At 37.4% G+C, this 22,061-nt stretch overlaps 1 protein-coding gene across 1 annotated transcript in view; it reads right to left on the bottom strand.

The window, feature by feature from the left end:
* Positions 1 to 22,061, bottom strand: part of LOC150099822 (insulin-like peptide receptor) — a 538,418-nt gene that overhangs the window by 465,510 nt on the left and 50,847 nt on the right. Inside the window, 1 exon segment of the mRNA XM_090403498.1 lies at positions 9,285 to 9,812. Within this exon segment, the coding sequence (XP_090259624.1) occupies positions 9,285 to 9,812 (528 nt within the window).

Below are 22,061 nucleotides of genomic sequence, written 5' to 3'. Positions count from 1 at the left end.
CGGAGTTCCAGAATTTTCTTTTTGAGGCCATTTGCATTCCAAGCAACTATCTGAAGAGATGCTGGAATGAGTTTGTTACTATTCATTTATGAGAGCTGTGAGGATGACCTGCGTTTCACGAAGAAATCTTTTAGTGGAGGTTTCAGTAGGGTTTGATAGGCTGAAATTTTGTAGCATGTTTGCTAGTGAGGCCGTAATAACAGCTGTTAGATTTTTAGGTGCTGTTGGTTGATTTTCTTCCGGTATTGGTCTATTTGTACAGGTCACATTGGCATAACTTCTTGTTTGCTTGTGGGTGTCTCTATTTTTGGAGGTCCCCAATTGTGGTCACTGAGTCTCCAGATTTGATGCCTGGGCCTCTGTTGATACGGTAGGAGGAGGGCTGATGGATTGCCTCCATCTGTCTGTTCTTTGGGTACTGAGTACATCCTTTGTAGTTCGCAGGATGAGGGCCACCACAGTTGGCCGAGATGGTCCTCAGCTTTGTGCAGGTATTGGTTGGGTGGCTGTCCCCACATTTCAAACATCTATATTCTGCTCTACAAAGATTCTGGGTATGGCCAAACTTCTGGCACCTGTGGCACTGCCCAGAAGATGATCTTTTCCGGAGTGGTTCTGGTGTGATGATGAGACCACAAACTGTTTTTAAGTTGTAGATATCCTTGTATATTTTATGAATCTCAATTAGGACTAATGGCATGGGAGTCTTGTCTACTTTGTACATTCTGCTGACCTTGACTGGAGGCAGATCCTGATAATTCAGGTCAGCAGCTATTTCTGATGTGTCAATGTCTTCACAGACACCGCAAAGGACCACTTTTAAGTTTTTTTCAGAACTGAGCACAAAGGTATGATACTGGATGCCTCTGTCGTCCAGTTCTTTGGTCAGCCTTCTATAGTCTGTCACTGTTGCTGGCCGGATTTTTATGCCTTCATCCATGTTTTTGGCCTTAATGAAGCCAATGTGCAGATTGGACATTGTGGATCTTAAAGCTGCCCACTTCTGCTTTTCTCTAAGGATGATCGGAGGCACCTTTTCTTTGAAATGGAACAGAGTTCGGACGCTGCCAAATAGCAGCGTCCGAACTCTGTTCCATTTCATTATTGTCATTGCGTGGTTCTTCTGTTGTTCTTCGATTTTTGCGGGCTTGCACTTCTACAAAGTCTGAAGGAGTAGAAGGTACTGAATCTGACTGACCTTCTGTGATAACGTCTGTGACACTTTCCGGGGGAAACGTGTAGTACAGTTTCACTTTTCCCGGACAATTGTTGTTAAGTAGATACCTCCTCGAATATTGTCTCATTTAGCTGTTTTTCCATGACTATCAATGTGAAGTATCTATCTTAAAAAAAAAAGAAGAAAAAAAAAAAACACGCTTACCGTGCAGTTGTAGTCTTACCGGCACTGCTACAGGACTCTGTACTGTTTTGGCAAGAGCACTGAATCAAAAATTGCATGATGATATTTAAGACACATAATATAATAAAAGCACCACAATTCCAAAACTGACCGAGCGGTGGACATCACTATCCAAGCCTTTTACCTGCAATACTCGAAGTTGAGCTGATACCAAGAATGAAGTAATGTAGATTTCATATTTTTCCTGTATACAAGTAGTTAAAAGGTGTCACAACTTATTATTAAAATACTCTGGATCAAAGGTAGTTTTTGAAAATTTTTTTCATTTGGCTATAAATTAAATTAAAAATGCCAAGAAATGATATTCATGCTTTATCATTTATCCAAGTGTAAGCAAACAAAGTTTGGACATGAAATATTTTCATGACTAGGATATAGATCTGGATCTTACTTCCACTGATGAGACTGCAAAAAAGATCCAAACTGTTCAAAAGTGTAAATTATCTTTGCTTATATGTGGATAAAGGATAAGCCAGAATATAATTTCTTGGCATCTTTAATTAAATTTATAAAAATTTAATTAAAGATGCCAAGCAAAAAATTTTGCAAGACCTCTATAATATCACGCCTTTTTCTCCTGCTGTTAACAATCTGTAGTCCACATACTCACAATCTGTCCTCATAATCTTGATATAATCTTGGTAACTCTTCTTTGCATCCTTACCACAGCTTCTTTATCCCCTTGGAACCCAGGAGACCAAATTTGCACACAGCAAATTGGTCTTGTAAAGAGGCAAAATGATTTTCTTATCTTTACATAACAAGATTTGCTTCAACATCAAAATTATCCACTGAGTTGTATTTGCAATTTGTACTCGGTGACCTTTGAACTTCAAACTTGTATCTGCCATTATGCCAAGATTCCTATCCTCATCAGTTTCTTGTAGCCTAACCCTGCTAATACAATATGCCACTAGAAATCTCATCAAAAGTGCATAACTTTACACTTGCTAATATTAAACTGACAGCCATTTGAACTGCCTAAATTTCCAGCCTTTTCTTAATCATTCTGTAAGTTCAAGATATCAGTAGTGTCCCTATCTATCCATCTTCACATCATCTTCTTCTTTGAGTGCCATCTCCTGTCAGAGGTCGGCGACCACCTTGGCAAATTTTGAGCGATCCTCAGCCATTCTAAACAGTCCCTCAGAGCTCATGCCAGTCCACTGTCTGATGTCTGCCAGCCAAGATTTTCTTCATCTTCCTTGTCCCCTTCTTCCATTTATCTTCCCCTTTATAAGCAATTGAAGTATTTTATATTTTTCATTACGAAGTAGGTAACCAAGATAAGCAGTTTTCCTTCTTTTTATTATTATTATTTTTTTTTTATTATTATTATTACCCCAAGGCCTCATGGAGTCAAATACACATCTGGGAGGTCCTTTTATCACACACACATCTCATCATACTGAGCCTTAAACACACTCAAACTACTTGCAGACACCACACTCTTAGGCAAGGCATTCCAATCATTCACAACTCTGCACGAAAAAAAACCTGCCTCTCACTTCCTTACTCACACCCTCTTTATACAGTTTCCAGGGATGACCTCTGGTTCTCCCCTGATCTCCCACTATTCTCTGCAAAACTTCTCTACCATTGATCTTATAACAACCCCTTATCAACTTGTAGGTCTCTAGCATATCTCTCCTTTTCCTCCACTCCACCAGACTCTGCAAATTACATCTTCTCAATCTTTCCTCATACTCAACATTACAGAGGTCAGAAACTACCTTAGTCAGTCGCCTTTGGACCCTTTCCAACATCTCTTCATCCTTCTGAAAACCTGGTGACTAAATCTGTGCACAATAGTCCATGTGTGGCCTAATCAAAGCCTTATACAACGGAACAAGAATCTCCCTACTTCTACACGTCAGTGTCTTCCGCATCATTCCCAGAAACCTTTGTGTTGTCTTCACAATTTTGGTGCCCCCTATATTTTAGATCCTTATCCATTATCACCCCCAGATCTCTTATTTCCTCTACCTCCAATGATATATTCTCACCCAGCATAAATTCTGCATCCCATCTTTGTTTTCCAAATTTTGAAACCTTACATTTTGCAACATTGAACTCACATCCCCATCTCCATGCACGATCACTCAATTTATACAAGTCTTCTTGCAAGGCCACAACAACTTCATTACTCTTTATGGTTGTCCCAATTTTGCATCATCTGCAACAACTGAATATCTCCATCTAAATCTTCACCAATATCATTAATATATAAGTTAAATAGTAATGGCCCTAAAACAGACCCCTGAGGCAATCCACTAGTGACTTTCCTTTTCCTGGATATCGCACACCCCCATACACAACTTGTTGATACCTATCAGATAGCCAGTCTCCAATCCAATGCACTAATCTAATATCCAACCCCATCTGTTCTAGTTTCACTGTCAACTTATAATGAGGTACTCTATCAAAAGCTTTTGCGAAATCCAAGTATATTACTGTTTATCCTTTTCCTCTGTCCAAGGAAGCAGTCACTTTATTGTAATACGTAAGTAGATTAGTAAAACCTCCCTTTAGCAAATCCATGCTGTCCATCAAAGATTATACCATTGTTGTCTACCCAACTCTGGATCCTAGTTCTCACAAGCTTCTCCAACAACTTAACCACACACCTTACACACAGATAGGCCTATAGTTTGATGCTTGAGTTCGATTAACTCCTTTATGAAGTGGCAGAATCTTGCCCTCCTTCCACTCGTTAAGAACATGACCAAGTGCAAGACTCATATTAAAAAAATATGTCAAGGCAGGTGTCAACTCTCTGGCACTTTCCTTCAGAATACGGGGTGATATATTATCAAGTCCCACAGCCTTATTTACATCTAGTTTACTCAACTCCCCAAACACCTCTTGCTCACTTACAGTAAGTCTCTCTTCCCCATCATCAACTGCTCTCAATCTCTCCATAAAGTAACATTCACAAGATTGAAAGATCTTTATGAACTGCTCATTAAGTATCTCCACCACACATTCTGCAACAGCTGTCTTTATACCATTTTCTCCAATCAATGTCATCCTTCCATTAACATTCTTTCTTTTGCTGGCTACATATCGAAAGAACTTCCTAGGATTCTTTTTTGGCTTCATTAGCTAACTGCTGTTCATACCTCTCTTTAACTACTCTCACCAACCAAGTCACCCTCCTTGTCTGGTCTTTTGTAGACCTCATGAAATTGGTTATATCCACTTGTCTTATGCTGCTTCCACAATGCCCTTTTTCTCTGTATCGCATGCTTGATCTCTTTATTCATCCATCTCACACCCACCTTATTTAACCTTCTCACCCTTGGAATACATTTAGACATTGCATCTGCTAGATAGTTTTTGAAACTCCCCCAAGCTGCATTATTCTCTTTTCCAGCTAACTCCTCATTCCATGCTACACCTACAAACTGTCTTCTGAGCTCTTCATAATCACCCCCCCCCCCTGTAGCTCCACATATACCCTTTTCTCACAGATGTCCTCACACTGCTTGCTGGCAACCACCCAGGTAATCACCTCATGGTCACTCTCACCAATTGGTGGATGATTTGACACCTCATTTATAATTACATTCTCTGATGAGATGACCAAATTCAAGACCCTTAATCCTCATGTGCCCTCTGTAACATACTGTCTGAGGTAGTTATCCCTCAAAAATTCAAGAAACTCATTTTCTTTACTTCCAGTTGCTATCTCATGATTCCAGTCTATATTGCCATAATTAAAATCATCCATAATGATCATCCTGTTCTTATTTGCTTCGCTAATTTGACTATACATTTCACTATCACCACCATCCGCATTACCTGGTCTATAACAACATCCCACCAAGTATTTGATTCCATTTACCTCTATCTCACACCATACTGCCTCAAAACCACTGGCACTATTTCCTCTTGCATCTCCACTTTATATGGACATAACTCTTTCTGTATCATCAGTAGCACTCCCCCTCCCTTTTTACCCCTTCTATCCTCACAAAACACATCATACCCTTCCATCTCTATTCCTGTCAGGATGTCATCCTCTTCCAACCATGTCTTACTTATTCCAACAATCTTTTGGTGAACAGACGCAATTAGTGCAACCATTTCATCTGCCTTGTTTCTTATACTTTTAGCATTGGTATACAAACACAACAGCTCATTTCTGGATCTACAGCTAGTTCCACTGATACCACTCTCTCGATGTAATCTCTCTCTCCATGCTCGAATGGGGCCATTTCCCTTTCTGCTTCTTCATTTTAGAACCCTTTCAATTCCAACTTGATGTTTTCATGTGTTTCAACCCTAACTGGACTCAAGTGTGCTAGTGCTGCAACAAGAAGTAGGGGTGTATTTGAATGGTGTTAAGAAAAATGTTTTTTTTCCCTTAATTGTATCATGCAGATTTACACTATCAGATCAAAAGTATCCGGACTCCTACTCGAAACTGTAATCAGACTTTCCCTGTGACACACTTTCCAGTAGTGGACATTAATCAGGGTGGGTCCTCCCTTTGCTTTTATGACAGCTCTAACTCTGCCGGGAAGACTTTCTACCAGGTGTTGGAACGTCTCTGGAGGAATGGCAGTCCATTCTTCCTGAAGAGCTGTAGAAAGAGCAGTTTGTGATGTGGGTCATTGAGGTCTGGAGCAAAGACTGCATTCTAATTCATCCCCAAGGTGTTTTATGGAATTCAGGTCAGGGCTCTGGGCTTGCCAGTCCATTTCTGGAACGTTATTGTCCACAAACCATTCCCTCACAGACCTTGCTTTATGGCAGGTAGCATTTTCATGCTGATACAGACAATAGTCATCACTGAATTGATCTCCTACCATATGCAACAGGTCAAAATGTCCTTGTACCCTTCCACATTTAGATTTCCGTGTAGTGTTATGAGAGGGCCAAGTCCACTCCATGAAAAACACCCCCCCCACACTGTAATGCCACCTCCTCCAAATTTCACTGTTGGCACTATACACGCTTGCAGGAATCGTTCTCCAGGTATTCGCCACACCCGAACCCTCCCACTGGACTGCCACAGGTAAAGTATGATTTATCACTCCAAATCACACATTTCCAGCTATCCACTGTCCAGTGGCATCGCTCCTTACAGCACTTCAGGCGGCACTTAGCATTCACTGGAGATGTATGGTTTAGAGGCAGCTGCTCAACCATGGAACCCCATTCCTCTTAACTCTCGATGCACAGTCATGGGGCTGGCTGGACAGTTAGTAACACTGCAGAACTCCAGGGTGATTGTTTCACTCGATATCTGGTGATTTTCATGAACCACCTTCTTCAAAGCTCAGTGGTCCCTGTCTGTCATTAAACACGGCCTACCTGACCGTGGTTTTGTTGTAGTTGTGCCTTCACGTTTCCACTTCACAATTACATCACCAACTATTGACATGGACAACTTGAGGAGGGTTGAAATGAATCTGACAGATTCCTTGCTGAGGTGGCAACCAATAACTAGTCTACGTTCAAAGTCACTGAGCTCCCTTCACCTACCCATTCTGCTTGTACTTCTTATCACTAAACAACACACAGCCCCATGCCTCCTTTTATACCAGTAAGTGAGGTCATAGTGACATCTAGATGTCAGTTCATGAATTACAGAGGGGGTATCCATATACTTTTGATCAGATAGTGCATATAATAGTGCTTTTGTGTAATAGTCAGACTGGATATAATCATTGTACTGTGGTATTGTAGTTCTAAAAGTGTTCGCTTCAGTTGTTATTTTGATTAAAGTGTAAGCATTAGTTGAGTTACAAAAATGTCAAGAGTGGCAGCAAAGAAGTATACACAGCAGCAATGCGAAAGGTCTCAACTCGGAGATCGAGTTTTTTTGCCTGGACTTTTTTTGCAGTGAAGATGCAACAATTGTTTTATATATGTGTCCAAAAATGTTAAAAGATTTATGAAGTGATCTTCATAAATTAGAATTTATGATTGAACAATAAAAAGAACATATTATAGTATGTGAGAAGTGTGATAAAAGATTAAGACATTCCAAAAATGAGAACGGTGTTACCAGGAATAATGAGAAAATGGATGAAAGTGCTTGCGACGGTAATAAGAGAAATGACATAGAAGAGATTAGACAAGAGTTAAAGAAAAAGAAGAGTTAGGTTAAGTGTATAGAGGAGAAAACTGAATGTTTAAAGAAAAGAATAAGTGATGTAAAATGACAAGAAGATTAATAAGAAGAAGCAAGTATCTAAAGATGATAGGGTTGCTTTATATAGTGACTCAATCATTAAAGGCGTGGTAAAAAATAAGGTGCACAAGACATGTTTCACAGGTGGTACAATAAAATGAATATCAGATGTTTTGCATAGAAGGTAGGAACAAGCATCAGAATTAGTAGTAGTGGTGGGCACAAACAACTTGGATAGTAAGACAAAGAATGTGGAAAGTGATTTGAAGAAGTTGTTGAAAGAAGTGAAAGATAATGGTGTCATGGGGAAAGTGGGTAATTTGTTGTGCACTGAGAAGGAAAGATGATACTGAATGACAAGATCACTAAATTATTATTATTATTATTAAGAGAGACCTCCAGGGAGTCAGGGACTCATCAAGGGAGACCACATACTGCATGAATCATACTTATTCTTGAATTCAAGAATAAGTATGATAGCACAAGCTATCATACTTATTCTTGAATTCATTCACACTGTTTGCACACATAACATCCAATGGCAATCCATTCCATTCATGCACCATCCTATGAGAGAAAAATCTAGCCCTCACCCCCATTCTTAGTGGCATTGATTCTCAGCTTCCAAGGAAGCCTTCTTGTCCTTTCCCCACCCTCCATAAAATAAAAAATTCCATCAGCTGAAATCGTGTATGATCCTTCCAGAAGTTTGTAAATCTCAATCATATCACCCCCCCCTCTTTCCCCTGTTTACTAGTGTCTGCAGTGTCAACAAATTATTAATGTGTCTTCATAATCAATAATCCACAATCCTGATATCATTTTTAACACTCTCCTTCTCTCTCTCTCTCTCCATCAAAATCATAATAGTCCAAGTGAGGTCTTATCGAGGCCTTGTAAACAGGCAAAATGACATCCTTATCTTTACATGTGAAAGTTAATTTCAGCATTACAATTATCTTTTGAGTTGTATTTGCAATCTTTGCTACATGGCCCCTGAACTTCAACTTGCTATCTACTAACACTCCAAGATCCCTAGCCTGATCAGTTTCTTCCAGCATAATTCCACCAAAATAATACAATATTGGATATCTAACCATGCCAAAGTGCATGACTTTGCATTTACTGACATCCATTTTCCCATGCCCATAATTCCAACGTATTCAAATCATTCTGCAAGACTTTCTTGCAGTGGGGAAGAAAAATTCTTTCTTTGGTGATATGTCATCCATTCCCCACAGCCTTATTAACATCTAACCCAAGCAACACTTGATACATTTCTGATTCTTTCACCTTCAGTTCTCCTAATCCTTGCTTCCCTTCTACATGTTGTGCAGAATAATTCACACCACTTTGATATATACTGATGAAGTATTTGTTAAATAATTCCACTATATTATTTGCTATGGTTACTCTGCGACCATATTCACCAGTGTCAGCCTGCCATAATTATTTTTTCCTCTTGCTTGCCACATAGCAGAAAAATTTCCTTGCATTCCCTTATATGATAAAAAGTTTAAAATGCCACAGTGTATATCAAGAGAAAAACAGATAAAGTAATTTAAAATTAATTTAGTGCAGCTCAACCAAGTAAAATAACAAACCTAGAACAAATAACAAATATTAAAGTCAATGGTATTTTCTGACAACTTATACTTGTTTTTTCATTAAATACAATATTTCAGTTAAATTAATCAATAACTATATGCAAAAACTTGCCTTTCTGACATGTTTGTGAATTCCAACAAAGTCTACGTCCAGGCATTTTACTTGGAGGACAGTTTTCTGGGCATAGATTAGGACACTGAATTTCTGGCTTGTTATCTTTGATAAAGTGACCTCCAATTCCTGATTCAGCAATCTGGTCCCAATCAACTGTATCAACATTGCATAAAGAAGGATTCTTTTCAATCCTAACAGATCCTCTGACTATGTCAGTTAAGCTCACTAATCCAATTTCCTGAAGCTGGAGCATTTCAAACACAACAATGGCATAGTTATGAAATAACTTATTTCCTCGAATAACTGTTAAATTGGGGAAAAGTTTTCCAACAGAAAGCATTCCAAATACTCTGTAAAGTAAGAGGTAGTTGGTAATTTCACGCAATTTAGGAAAAGACATATTTTCATAGTCTCTTGGTTTTCCTTTGTCTATGAGTAATATTTGAAGATGACCTTCTATAACAGTGCAGTTTTCAAGTTTTTTGAAGTTTGTGACATTATTCCTGATGTCTATGCTGCTACAAACTGAAAAGAAAAAGATATAGTTAATTTTAAATTATTACAGCGTTAATTTTATTTTAAATTAACAAACACCAGAGATCGGTGTTTATGAGATTAGCCAAAATTTGATTAAACCTAATGACATCCTGTATAATGAGAGGGAATAGATATCCGCAAGTAATGTATATATATATATGACATTCACATATATGTGCATTACTTGTACATACAGGGTGTTCGGGATAAATTTGACAGTTTCGTAAGGAAAAAGAAAATCTTCTTTGTATCTATTAAATTTAATGAATTGACAAAAAAACATTACAGGCAGAGTTAATTACAATACTATCAACAAGATTTACTCAATTAGCATCGATCACAGCTTCAATTCTGCTTCTGAACCTCGAACAAGCTGATGCTACAGTCTCCCTGGGAAGGGCCGCAAAAACTGTTTTAATTTTATCCATTAACTGGGCTTTTGTATTACTGGAAGTGCGATTGGTGTCTTTTTCAACTGCGCCCCATACAAAATAATCCATGGGGTTAAGGTCTGGGGAGTTTGGAGGCCAAACATTTGGACTGGTGAAGTCGTAGAAATTTTCAGACAACCATTTTTGACTTTTCCCAGAGGTGTGGCAAGGGGCCGAATCCTGCTGCCATACATACGGCCTACCATTGGCTACCCTTGTTATCCAGGGCTTGACTACAGTTAGCAACTCCACGAACAAAGCCCGAATTCCAATGCCAGGGTTCTTCAACACCTGTTCCTGCAGATTTGCGAGGAATTCTGCTGTACGAACGCAATCAGATCGTCTGCTAGGGATCTTTCTTCTTGCTACATCCTCGTAGTCACCATTGCAAGTCTCTAGTTCATGCCTGATTGTTTTTACTGTATTCAGGGAGCATTGGGCAGCAGTCGTAATATCCTTATTTTGATGGCGGGCACGAATCATCATGATACAAGTTATTCTCTTCCATGATTCAGGTGGGTTCCAGCTATCCATCCTTTCTGACATCTTGTATATGAATGAAGAAGGGTCCAAACTTTTAAATGAAGAGAAGTGTGTGTTAATACATGTAACTTACGGAAAAATATAATTAATTATAAATATGTCAAATTTATCCCGAACACCCTGTATATGATAATCACTTCAAAATTCTGTGCACTGTTTTCCTGTTATTAAACCAAATATTTATTTAACATTTATAAGTTTTCAATACAATCTCCATTCAGCCTTACCACTTCTGTCTTGTATTCATATCACCAAAAAGTATTTTTTGGTGATGGACACCTTTGAAAGTTGTGTAAAACTGTGGTTAGTAAGAAGAAGGAGTGATGACAAGAGGCCATCCCTGGAAGTTATGAAAGGAAACTGTGAGCAAGAGGGTGATGAGTGGTTTCTTTTCATGGAGGGTGGTTGAACCATGGAATGCATTACCTGATGGAGTGGTGAGAGTGAGAACAGTCAATGAGTTTAAGGAGTGGTATGATAGACTTTGTGTTTCTTGGGGGCGGGGGGGGACCTCCCCTCGATGAGTCTTGATAGACTTTGTGTTTCTTAGGAAGGCCCTCCCATGATGAGTCTTTTGACCCCATGGAGGCCTGGATAATAATAATAATAATAATAATAATAAAACCTTTCTCAGGGGCTCACATTGGTGAGTATGGGCATGGCAAACCCGAGATACCCAAACTAGAACTGATCTTACTTCATACAATATACACTTGGTATATCGTATCTGGAGACTGGTTTCCTACTCTTCTTTCCCTCTACTCTCTCTTACTTCTTACTCCCCCCCAGTGCTATTGTTGGATTCTGAATATATAGAGATTGGAGTAATTATTATTTGCTTCAGAATCCAACATGATCTTCCATCACAAAGGCTAGACTTGTAAATATTATTTAATGTAAACAACTTATTTTACAATTTAATATTCATATAACTACCTTAATTTTGTCTAATATTTAATTATTTAATCAAGGATATATATATTAATAGTGATAAGACTGTATTTAAATATTAAGTTTATTTTATTTATTGCTATATTAATATTGTATTTGATAATTTAACTGCGCATTAATTGAAATATAAATATTCTTTATTTATTCCTATTTGTAGAAGTTTAGCTTTATGCAATACCTCAATTTTATTATATTTTGTTTGGTTGTCATGGAGACGTATGTAAGTGAGCGAGCACGTTTTTGGAACACCACGTGAGGAGAAGGTTTATTGAAAAGAGTTTTAGAAAGAAATCACGAGAATAATTTAAGCGGGAAGAACAGATATATAAGCGACGAACGCTGAAATTATGAATTAATTAAGAGATGAATTAAGAGAGAGAGAAAGGAGAGGATTGGCATTAAGTTGGAATCAGAGCACTGGGCATTTGGGAATCACAGTGCGATAATAGCGAGTTGGCAAGTCACTCAAGCAGCTAATAAAGTGTACTAGTCGAGAGGCGGTAAGCTAATAAATTATAGAATAACAATTATAGCTATGGAAGACAGCTGAGTGACTACTAAATAGACTAGCGATATTTGAGTTGAGATTCAATTTCAGGGCCGACCTTTCAAGGACATACAGAACCTTGAAGCAAAGCACAGAGTTATTAGGGAATAGTAGAGGCTGTAAAGTTGAAGTTACCGTTAGCTGTGCTTAGAAATATATTGCCTAAAGAATTAAATGAATGCAGGAAGAATGAACAGCTGTGCATATAAAACCTCAAGTTAAGGAATTATTGTGTATTGCCTTAATTCATAAGAGATCAGTAGTATTCCATGCAAGAACGTTTGCTTATGTGTATAGTGACCGATGATTATTTGTTATTGCTTAGAAGAATTATTTTAATGAGTGCCGTATACTGTTTAAGTGTTTACAGTTATAAAAAGTGTTTACATATAAGTAGGTGAAGAAAAAAGATTATCAGTAAGATTATTCCAACCATTAATATTCCTATACAGAGAAGTGTGAGAGTTTCATCCTAGAATTTCCTTATACTAACAGTAACTATTGTGGAAATTAGCTAAAGTGTAAATTTATAAGTGATTTTCACCAAACTGGCTACAAAAAATACAAAAGAATAAACAAACTAGAGAAACAAAATCTAATTACAAAGTAAGACTACCAAATGATTAAAGTATAAGAAATTTATACCAACAGAGGATTGATAACTACTTAGAAAAAATACAAGAAAATGAAGACATTGAGAAAGAATGGAATAATTTAAAAGAAATTATCACATCAGCAGCATATGAAAGTCTAGGAACACACAAAAAATATCATAAAAATAAAAAATTACATATATATAGGACAATGAAATAAAAACAATAACTGAAAATAAAAAGCTGGCTTTTAAAAGATGGTTAAGTAGCAAAAAACAAAAGATGAAATTGAATATAAAAAAAGACGAGCAATAGCCAAAAGATAAACCAGAAAGAGACACAGAGCAAGCTGGGAAAAATTTGTATCATATCTAGAAAATGACATATACAAAATAAGACCCGGTGCATGCAATATACTAAAACACATGAATTCAGATATAAAAGAAACTGCAAATATAAATTGTGAAATAGATGTAAAAGAATTTTTGGATTACTTTACAGATCTGACGGATAATACTGGCATCAAAAATAATTACACCAGAAACTTACAAAATACCTTAAATGATATCATAACATTGAAAGAATTAAAGGACAACTTAAATAAAATAAAAAATGGCATATCAGCAAGAGAAGATGGGATAAACTCCGAACTGTATAAATTTGCTAGAAAAAATTTCATCAAAGATTACTAAAATTTTTAAATAAAATATATATAAATGGGCAATTACCAATATGGAATACAAGCATAGTAATACCTCTATTTAAAAAAGGGGATAAAACAAAACCTGCTAACTACAGAGGTATTAGTTTATTGAATATATACTACAAAATATATAGCAGAATACTTAATGGATACATACATCTTCAAGGCCACCTTTCCTAATTGGGTTATGGGGGACAACAGCTGCAAGAGGAACTTCCAATGGTCACGATCCTCTGCCACCAAGCTCAGGTGTTCTGGTGGGATTCCCAAACTTGTCCACCCAAGGTTTTGGATATAATCTATCTAGCGAGTCCTTGGCCTCCCACCCTCTGACTTGGCAAAGAGGGCCTGCTGAGGGAGCCTCTCTTGTGGCATTCTGACCAGGTGCCCGTACCAACGTAACTATGATCTCTCAACACGGAGAAGCAGTGGTTGAGTATTGAGGGTTTCCCGAATTGCAGAGCTTCTGACCTGTCGAGTCTTGTCAGCCCCGCAACCCCTCGAAGAAACCTCTTTCAGCCACTTGGATTTGTGTCCGCATTCTTTCGGTCATTACCCAACTCTCATGACCATAGGTGAGGATGGGGACATAGACTGTATTGAAGACAGCAGCTTTGCCTTCTGGCTTAAATCCCGCTTCAATACTACCGAACGGCCAAGCTCCTGCAATATTGAGCTTGCTAAGCCAATTCGAGTATCTAGCTCTATGTCCCATTTTCCATCATTCGTGAATATGGACCCAAGGTATTTAAACTTCTCTACTTGCCTCATTGGGACTCCACTTACATGTAGAGTGCACTGGGATGATTGTCTTCAGACCACAAATGTTTCAGTTTTAGCAACACTGATCTTTATTCCGGCATCTGCAAAAACAGCCAAAAATATCCAGGGTCCGCTGGAAGTCATCTGTGGAAGAGCTAAGCAGAACTAGGTCATCTGCAAAAAGCAGACGTCCAATGCTACATCTTCTAATTCTGACACACTCACTGCCTCGGCTGTGCCTATCAATCCAGTCCATAAATATTATGAAAAGGAGGGGTGACAAAACACACCCTTGGCAGAGGCCAACGGAGACTGTGAAAGGTTCAGACTTAGCGCTGTTTACGCTGACACAAAACTCTGGGCATTCATACAGGGACCTGATGGCAGCTAATAGTGGGCCATCCACTCCATACTCCTGTACTACTTCCCAAAGCTTATCCCGAGGAACCCGGTCATATGCCTTCTCCAAGTCCACAAAACATGTGTAGACATTCTTGGCATATTCCCAAGATTTCTCAAAGACTTGCCTTAAAGTGAAGATTTGGTCAGTTGTGCTTCTACCAGGATGAAAGTCACATTGTTCTTCCTGGAACTTTGACTCAACTATGCTCCTGCACCGTCTTTCCAAGCACCTAGCATACACTTCCCCAGGAAGGCTGAGCAGAGAGATGCCACGATAGTTACTGCAATCCTTCTGGTCTCCCTTCTTGAAGACTGGTATTATTATGCCTGTCTGCCATTGCTTTGGTGCTCGTCCAGATATCCAAGCAGCCGGACACACTCGAGTCAGCCAGAGAACACTGTCTGGATTTAAGGCTTTTAGCATTTTGACTGAATTTCATCATCGCCAGCAGCCTTGCCCGATTTTAGCAATTTTATTGCTAAATGGACCGCTTCTGCTGTGAGACTAGTCATTGCTCCGATCTGCACCTCTTGGATGTCCACAACTGCTGGGCCACCCGGGTTAAGAAGGCTCTCAAAGTATTCCCTCCATCTGTGGAGGATATCCTTCTCGGTTGTTGTTAAAAGCGCCCCCATGAGAGGCCTTAATTGCCCTTGTTGTGCACGATTTCCTTCCTCAAAGGCAGCGGATGGTCTGCAAGAATACTTTGTTTGCATTTGCATAGGATGAATCTAATCTTTCTCCAAAGGATTCCCAAACCTTCTGCTTTGCTGTCTTTACTGCCTCAGCAGTAGCTTTACGTGCCTCAGCATACCGCAAACGCATCTCAAGTGACCTGACCCTAAGCCATGTTAGGTAGGACTCCTTTTTTGCACGGACAGTTTTTTGGACTTCTTGGTTCCACAAAGGTGTCCTTTTCTCACTGCCCCTGTTGCCACGCTGAGCCGCTTTCTGCCACAGCATGAGAGTGCAGAGGCAGTGACAGCTGTTCTGAACAGCTTCCACTCCTCCTCAACATCTGCAGTGCTTGGGAATCTCTTTGAACCTGTAGGAAATGTCATCTGCAAAATTCTTCCTCACAGCCTCATTTTCCAATGCCTCCCATTTCACGTGGTATAGCTGCTTAGGCCTACCAGTGTTGATGGTAGCATCTGGTTTCTGAAGCCGTAGGGTGCACACAACAAGGTGGTGGTCAGTTGACAGTTCTGCCCCTCTCCTCACACGAACGTCCAACACTGAGGAAAATAGGTCGGCTGAGACTATAAAGAAGTCAATCAGAGACCTTTGTTCTAGTGTATCCCTGTACCAGGTATACTTATGAACTTCTCGGTGCTAAAAGAAGGTATTCATTATGGACAAGCACTTAGTACAGCAGAAGTCTAATAATTTCAACCCATTCGCATTAAGTTCAGGGGTGCCGTTTCTCCCAACCACACTCCTCCATGTCTGGTCATCTGTTCCATGTGCATTGAAGTCACCCATTGGCAGGAATGATTTCATGTCTGCCACCCTGTCAAAAGCAGCATCCACTTCCTCTTGGAAGGCAGAGTATTCTGACTCCAGATTAGGTGCATAGGCTTGCACCACAGCCAAATCATGGTTTTTCATCTGAAGCCTTAACACACATATCCGTGCCCCCAATGGGATCCACTCAGCAACACAGTCTGACAGCTGGGGGCTTGTGAGTATCCCCACACCTGCCTAAGCAGACATTGTCGGGCTCACACCAGAGTAGTAGAGCTACCACCCTTATCCAGGTTGACAATTCCAGAGCCTCTCCTCTTGGTCGAAGAAAGCCCAACTAAGTCAAGCGCTTGGCTTCCTCAACCAGTTCCAACTCCTTCCCTGTCAGAGAGAAGCACTTAATGAAAGAATACTTAATGAAAAACTAAAAATATACAGTGAAAAAATATTATTAGAATGTCAAAATGGAATTAGAATAGGATGCTCTACAATGGATGCAACTTTCTGTTTAAAACTACTTATAGAAAAAAGAAGAGAATTTAATTTGATAACTCATCTTTTGTTTATAGATTACGAAAAAGCATTTGACAAAGTAAAAAGATATGTACTGTTTGATATATTACAAAGAATAAATATACCTAATATTTTATTACATGCAATATTGAATATATACAAAGATAATAAAAATAAAAATAAATGAAAAGTTGTCTAAAAAACAATCTATAAACCAAGGAGTAAGACTCTGTCTCTGTTGGAGATAAAAACAACAATTTCAAGGTATAAAAATTTCCCGGAATAACAAAATAAATACGGTATTATTTGCAGATGATCAGGTAATAATATCAGATAAGGAAGACAATTTACCAAAGAGCAATATATAATTTAGACATTATAGTAGAAAAGTTTGGAATGAAAATTTCGATAGATAAAACTAAAACAATGGCATTTTGTGGACAAACTCCAGTTAGAAGCAAAATAGTTATTAATAATAAAATAATAGAACAGATAAATACTTTCAGTTATCTTGGATGTGAAATACCATATGATGGAGAAAAATACATAAAATTAAAAACTGCAAATTTTTTACAGATTATAAGCCTGATAAATAGAACACTCAACCCAAATATAGTACAAAAGAAACACGCTTGAAAATATACAATACTTTAGCATTGTCCACATTATTATATGGCAGTGAAATTTGGGGCAATAAACAAACAAGATAAACAAAGAACAAAAACAAGTGAAATGAGATTTATGAGAAGAACTGCAAAATACACATTATTAGATCAAAAAAGGAACAAAGACGTTTTGAAAGAACTAAAAACAAAATCAATAGAAGAAAAACTAAACAAGTATAAACAAGAATGGATTGAACATGTAAACCGAATGGCCAACACCTGACATCCTAAACAAATACTAAAATATAAGCCAATTGGAAAGAGAAGGTACGGTAGACCTCAAAAAAGGATATTGGATGGATAATGAGACCGGAACAGACCAATATCTTCTATACCCGTAATTAGTGTTATGATGATGATGATGATATAAAACCAAAAATATGAATTTATTATGTAGATGCTGTTTTCCTTGTTTGGCCAAGTGCTACGCTTAAGTCAGAGAATTAAGATGTAAGGGAGATGGTGATATGTGTGCAGTGGAGTAGAGAAGTGTCTTCCCACAATGAGTCCTTCAACTGCACCGTAGCGCAATTAAAAGAATGGTGGAACATTGCGCCCTTTGATTGGAAAAGACCTGGGTTTGATTCTCGTCGTAATGAGGGGTATCCTTATATGGACTTTTTCAGTTGAAGGTAAGTTAACCAATCTCATATGGTGGTAGCAGGGTTTTTTCTCCCAGAAACTTGGGTTTTCATCCCGCGTACAGATAAATTGACCAACAGAACACACAAATTTACAGACAAAAAATATTGTTGTTGTTGGTGGTGGTGATGAAAGAGCGTGGATGGTAGCAGTGTCGTGGTGGAGAATTAAGTAGTATTGGAGAGGATGAGATGTGTTGCAGAGTAGTGTGCCCTCCCACGATGAGTCCTTAGACTCCCTGGAGTTGTCACATAATAATAATAATAAATCCCAAAATAGGGGAGATTCCATTGCTCAGTCATTATTGATAATGCCTTTTAGTTAAAAGGGCATTATCAATAATGACTGAGCAATTATTTAAGCTAAAGCTTTTAAGCTAAAGACGTGTCTTTAGCTTAAAAGCTAAGAATGTTTGTTGTTGTTATTATTATTATTAATAGTAATACACATCAAGATCTTAGAACAGGTGAATTCATTTAACAACCCAGGATGTATGATCACATATTGTTGGATTCAGAATAAAGAGAAATTAAAATTATTAATACTACTTTCAGAATCCAACATAATCCACCATATCAAAGGCTACATTTGTAGATATTATTTTATGTAAATCTCTTGTTATAAACTATTATTCATATAATTACCTTTGAGTTTTTTTAATATAATTAATTAATCTAGGATATGTATTAATAATGGAAAGGACTCTGTATAAAAATAACGTTCAGATTATTTTAATTATTCCTATATTAATAGTAGAAGAATTTATGTTCATCATATTTAATTATATATTATTTGAATTGAAAAATATCCTGTTATTTAGTTTCTGTATGTAAAGATATAATGTTATGTAATGCTTATGTACTGCTCTAATTATTGTCATAGAGACAGAGTTAAAAATAGAAAGCGCGAGCGTAGTGGTGCGTGAGTTATGGTGGATGTGAGATGGAATTGATATGAGCTAGACAGTGAGAACAAGTTTTGGCGGGAAAACGGAGTGAACATATATAAACAGAAAGCGAGAGTAAACAAGAGCAGTGGGTCAGGAGTTGGTCGGCAGTCAGTCAGCACTAGAACTAGGGACTGGGTACAATGGGAGCACTCAGCACAGTAACGGCACTGAGAACAGTACAATAGAGATGAGGAAATAATTTATTAGCAGCACGGAGTTAAGTAAGAGGCTGTAGTACAAAGAATTAAGTGCTGTAATCAGATTACGAAGGATCAAAATATAAATCGACAACTCAGAATATCGATATGGAATTCTGAAGTTAATGTTGTATTCCAGTGCTTTCAAGGAAGATTAGTGGAAAGCTGATTCTATTGAAAAGTAGTATAAGTGAGGAATAAGTGAATTTGCTAGTGCAAGTGTGTCTGCATATGTGATGCGCTAAAATTAAAGATTAAGTTAGTTTAAAGAAGATTACTTTTGAAATGTGTAGCTCCAGTGTGATAATTAACTAAAGTTTTAAGTGTGCCTCAGTGAATAATATGTGCAAAGATTTATTCCGGTAAGAACAGTTGTACTTTATAGCATTTTAGGATGAAGTTATTTAATGTTAAATCCTAACATTAACTATGGTGTTTATGCTGAAATTAGCCGAAGCTAGAAGATTAATAGTCTTCCCCCCTTAAAGTGATAGCTATCTCTTTAAGCGGGGAAGCTTATAGCTTTGTGATTTCTGACTAAGGGATAGATAAAGAATACAATTGTTAAAATATTTGCTGTGAATTTCAGTGGTAAAGAACTTTAGAACTATCTTTGCCTATTAGGGAGAAATTAGATTTTGAAGCTCAGTGTTTAATACCAAAAGTTAAGTGAATGTTATGTGTAGTTGAACTGAGTTAATTTTGCATTATCTTGTATCCAAAGTATGCTTATGTATATATTATATAACCTTGCATTAAATGTTTAGTTTTATTGATTTCAATATGTTGTTAGCCTGATTATTTTCCACTGCACCGTTCATAAAATTATTGGACCTAGCGGGAACCTCTAATGTAAAATTCGGCCTATATATAAACATAGACTGCTAAAGTTAATTAATATTTGATTACACTATTTTGCATAGACTAATCTGAACATAGGGTGGCGCCGTATAATAGAAATTTCCCTATGTTTGGATTAGTAATCAACATACAATTAATTAACCTTAATAAGAACAACGTTAAAGCAAGATGGCGGATCAAAAGACCGGAAATACGATCCAACACATATGAAAATGAAAAAGATATAAACCTAAAAATTGAAAAATATTTAAAAATAATGGGTGTAATTAACTCTGTATTTAAACCAAACCTAGTTCAAAAACAAACCAGACTAAAAGTATACAATACATTAGCCCTACCAGTCTTGTACAGAAGTGAAATCTGGAATTAATAACAGCAGAAATGAAGTTTATGAGAAAAACTGCAAAGTATACTCTATTTGATCAAAAGAAACAAAGAACCAGTAATAGAAAAAATTTAAAAATATAAACATAAATGGATGGAACACGTTCAAAGAATGAAAATAGAAAGCTTAAAAGATTCAACAATGACTTCTAAGGCCAGAACAGGCCATACTAGGCCTAAATCCTTGATATACATGATGATTATTATTGTGTTACACCTCCAGGGTGTCCAAGGGACTCATCAAGGGAGGGCACCTACTCTACAACTCTGTCTCCACCACTCAATCCACCAACTACTATGAACTACAACTACCATCATCATCTACACCACCACCATCTACTGCCCACCACCACCACTTTTATTTTCACAGACAATCACAAACATCCATACCCACAGTGGGATTCGAACCAGTGGTGTAGCTAGAGCTTTTGCCGCCCCTCTCAATATCCAAAGTATGCTTATGTATATATTATATAACCTTGCATTATGTATATGTATATACATAATGCAAGGTTATATAAAAGTTATATAAAGGTTATGTATATATTACATAACCTTGCAAAAATACTACAAAAAGTCAAAACGATGTATAGGGAAGTAAATTAAAACACTATGTTTATTTTTGAAGTAAAACTTTAATTTCAACATTCTAAAATGTTATTTTTCTTGCTTTTCTGTTAGCAAAATCGTCAATGACATTGGCGAAGTCTATTTCATAGTAATGTAGGTAATTCTTAATCAATTTTATTTAGAAAAACTCCTCTCACAACTAGCAACACTACAGCAATTGTGAGGAAAATTCGCAGTTGTATTACAATATTTGGAAATGAGTTCTCGAGACTGTATTTTAGAATTAAGTGCAAAAGTTCAAAAATGTTCAAAGTGCCGCCCAGGGCGGACTGCCCCCCCCCCCCCTAGCTACGCCTCTGATTCGAACCCACAGCCTTTTGGCTGGAGAGTGGATACACTAACCACTCAGCCAACCAGGCCAACAGTGTGGACTTTATTTTCTTTTTGTTTATGTGGGCTTTTCAATTGTGAGTGAGTTAGCCAGTCTCATATAGGATGGCAAAGTTTTTTTCCCAAAAATTTGGGGTTTTCATCCCCCCCTCAAAGCAGGTAAACCAGGCAGAAAAGCATATGAAATTAATAAACATAATAAACTAAACTCAGTCTTAATTACTCGGTTATGATTTCAAACAATAACCCCAAAATAAGTTTAACGCTTTAAATTGAAGAGAAAAAGTCATATACAGTATATTCTTTATATTAATCACATTTCTAAATCAGAAGCGTGATTATTAGAAACCTAAAATGGCTTCAAAAAGTTCCAAGTTTAGTCTATAGAGAGCATTTTGATTAGGTAAAGAATAAATAAAAATTTTAAAAATATACAATATAGTAAAAAAAAATACAAAAATATTTAAAAAAAGCCTTTAGCCCACCACAGTACTAATGTACTATAGTTTTATAATTATTTCATACTTTCTTTCATAAAAGAAAGAACAGATTAGTACATGAGGTATTTTAAAAAAATACATAATATAAATAAAAAGTAAATTCACTCAACACAGAAATGAGACCACCTGAAAATCAAGCAAAACAGAAACAGAGTGACAAGAGGAAAAA

Source organism: Typopeltis vanoorti, chromosome 14 (genome assembly GCF_054136105.1).
Source record: "Typopeltis vanoorti isolate ZY-2024b chromosome 14, IOZ_Tvanoo_1.0, whole genome shotgun sequence".
NCBI lineage: Eukaryota > Metazoa > Arthropoda > Arachnida > Uropygi > Thelyphonidae > Typopeltis > Typopeltis vanoorti.
This window is presented reverse-complemented; position numbering and strand designations above follow the sequence as displayed.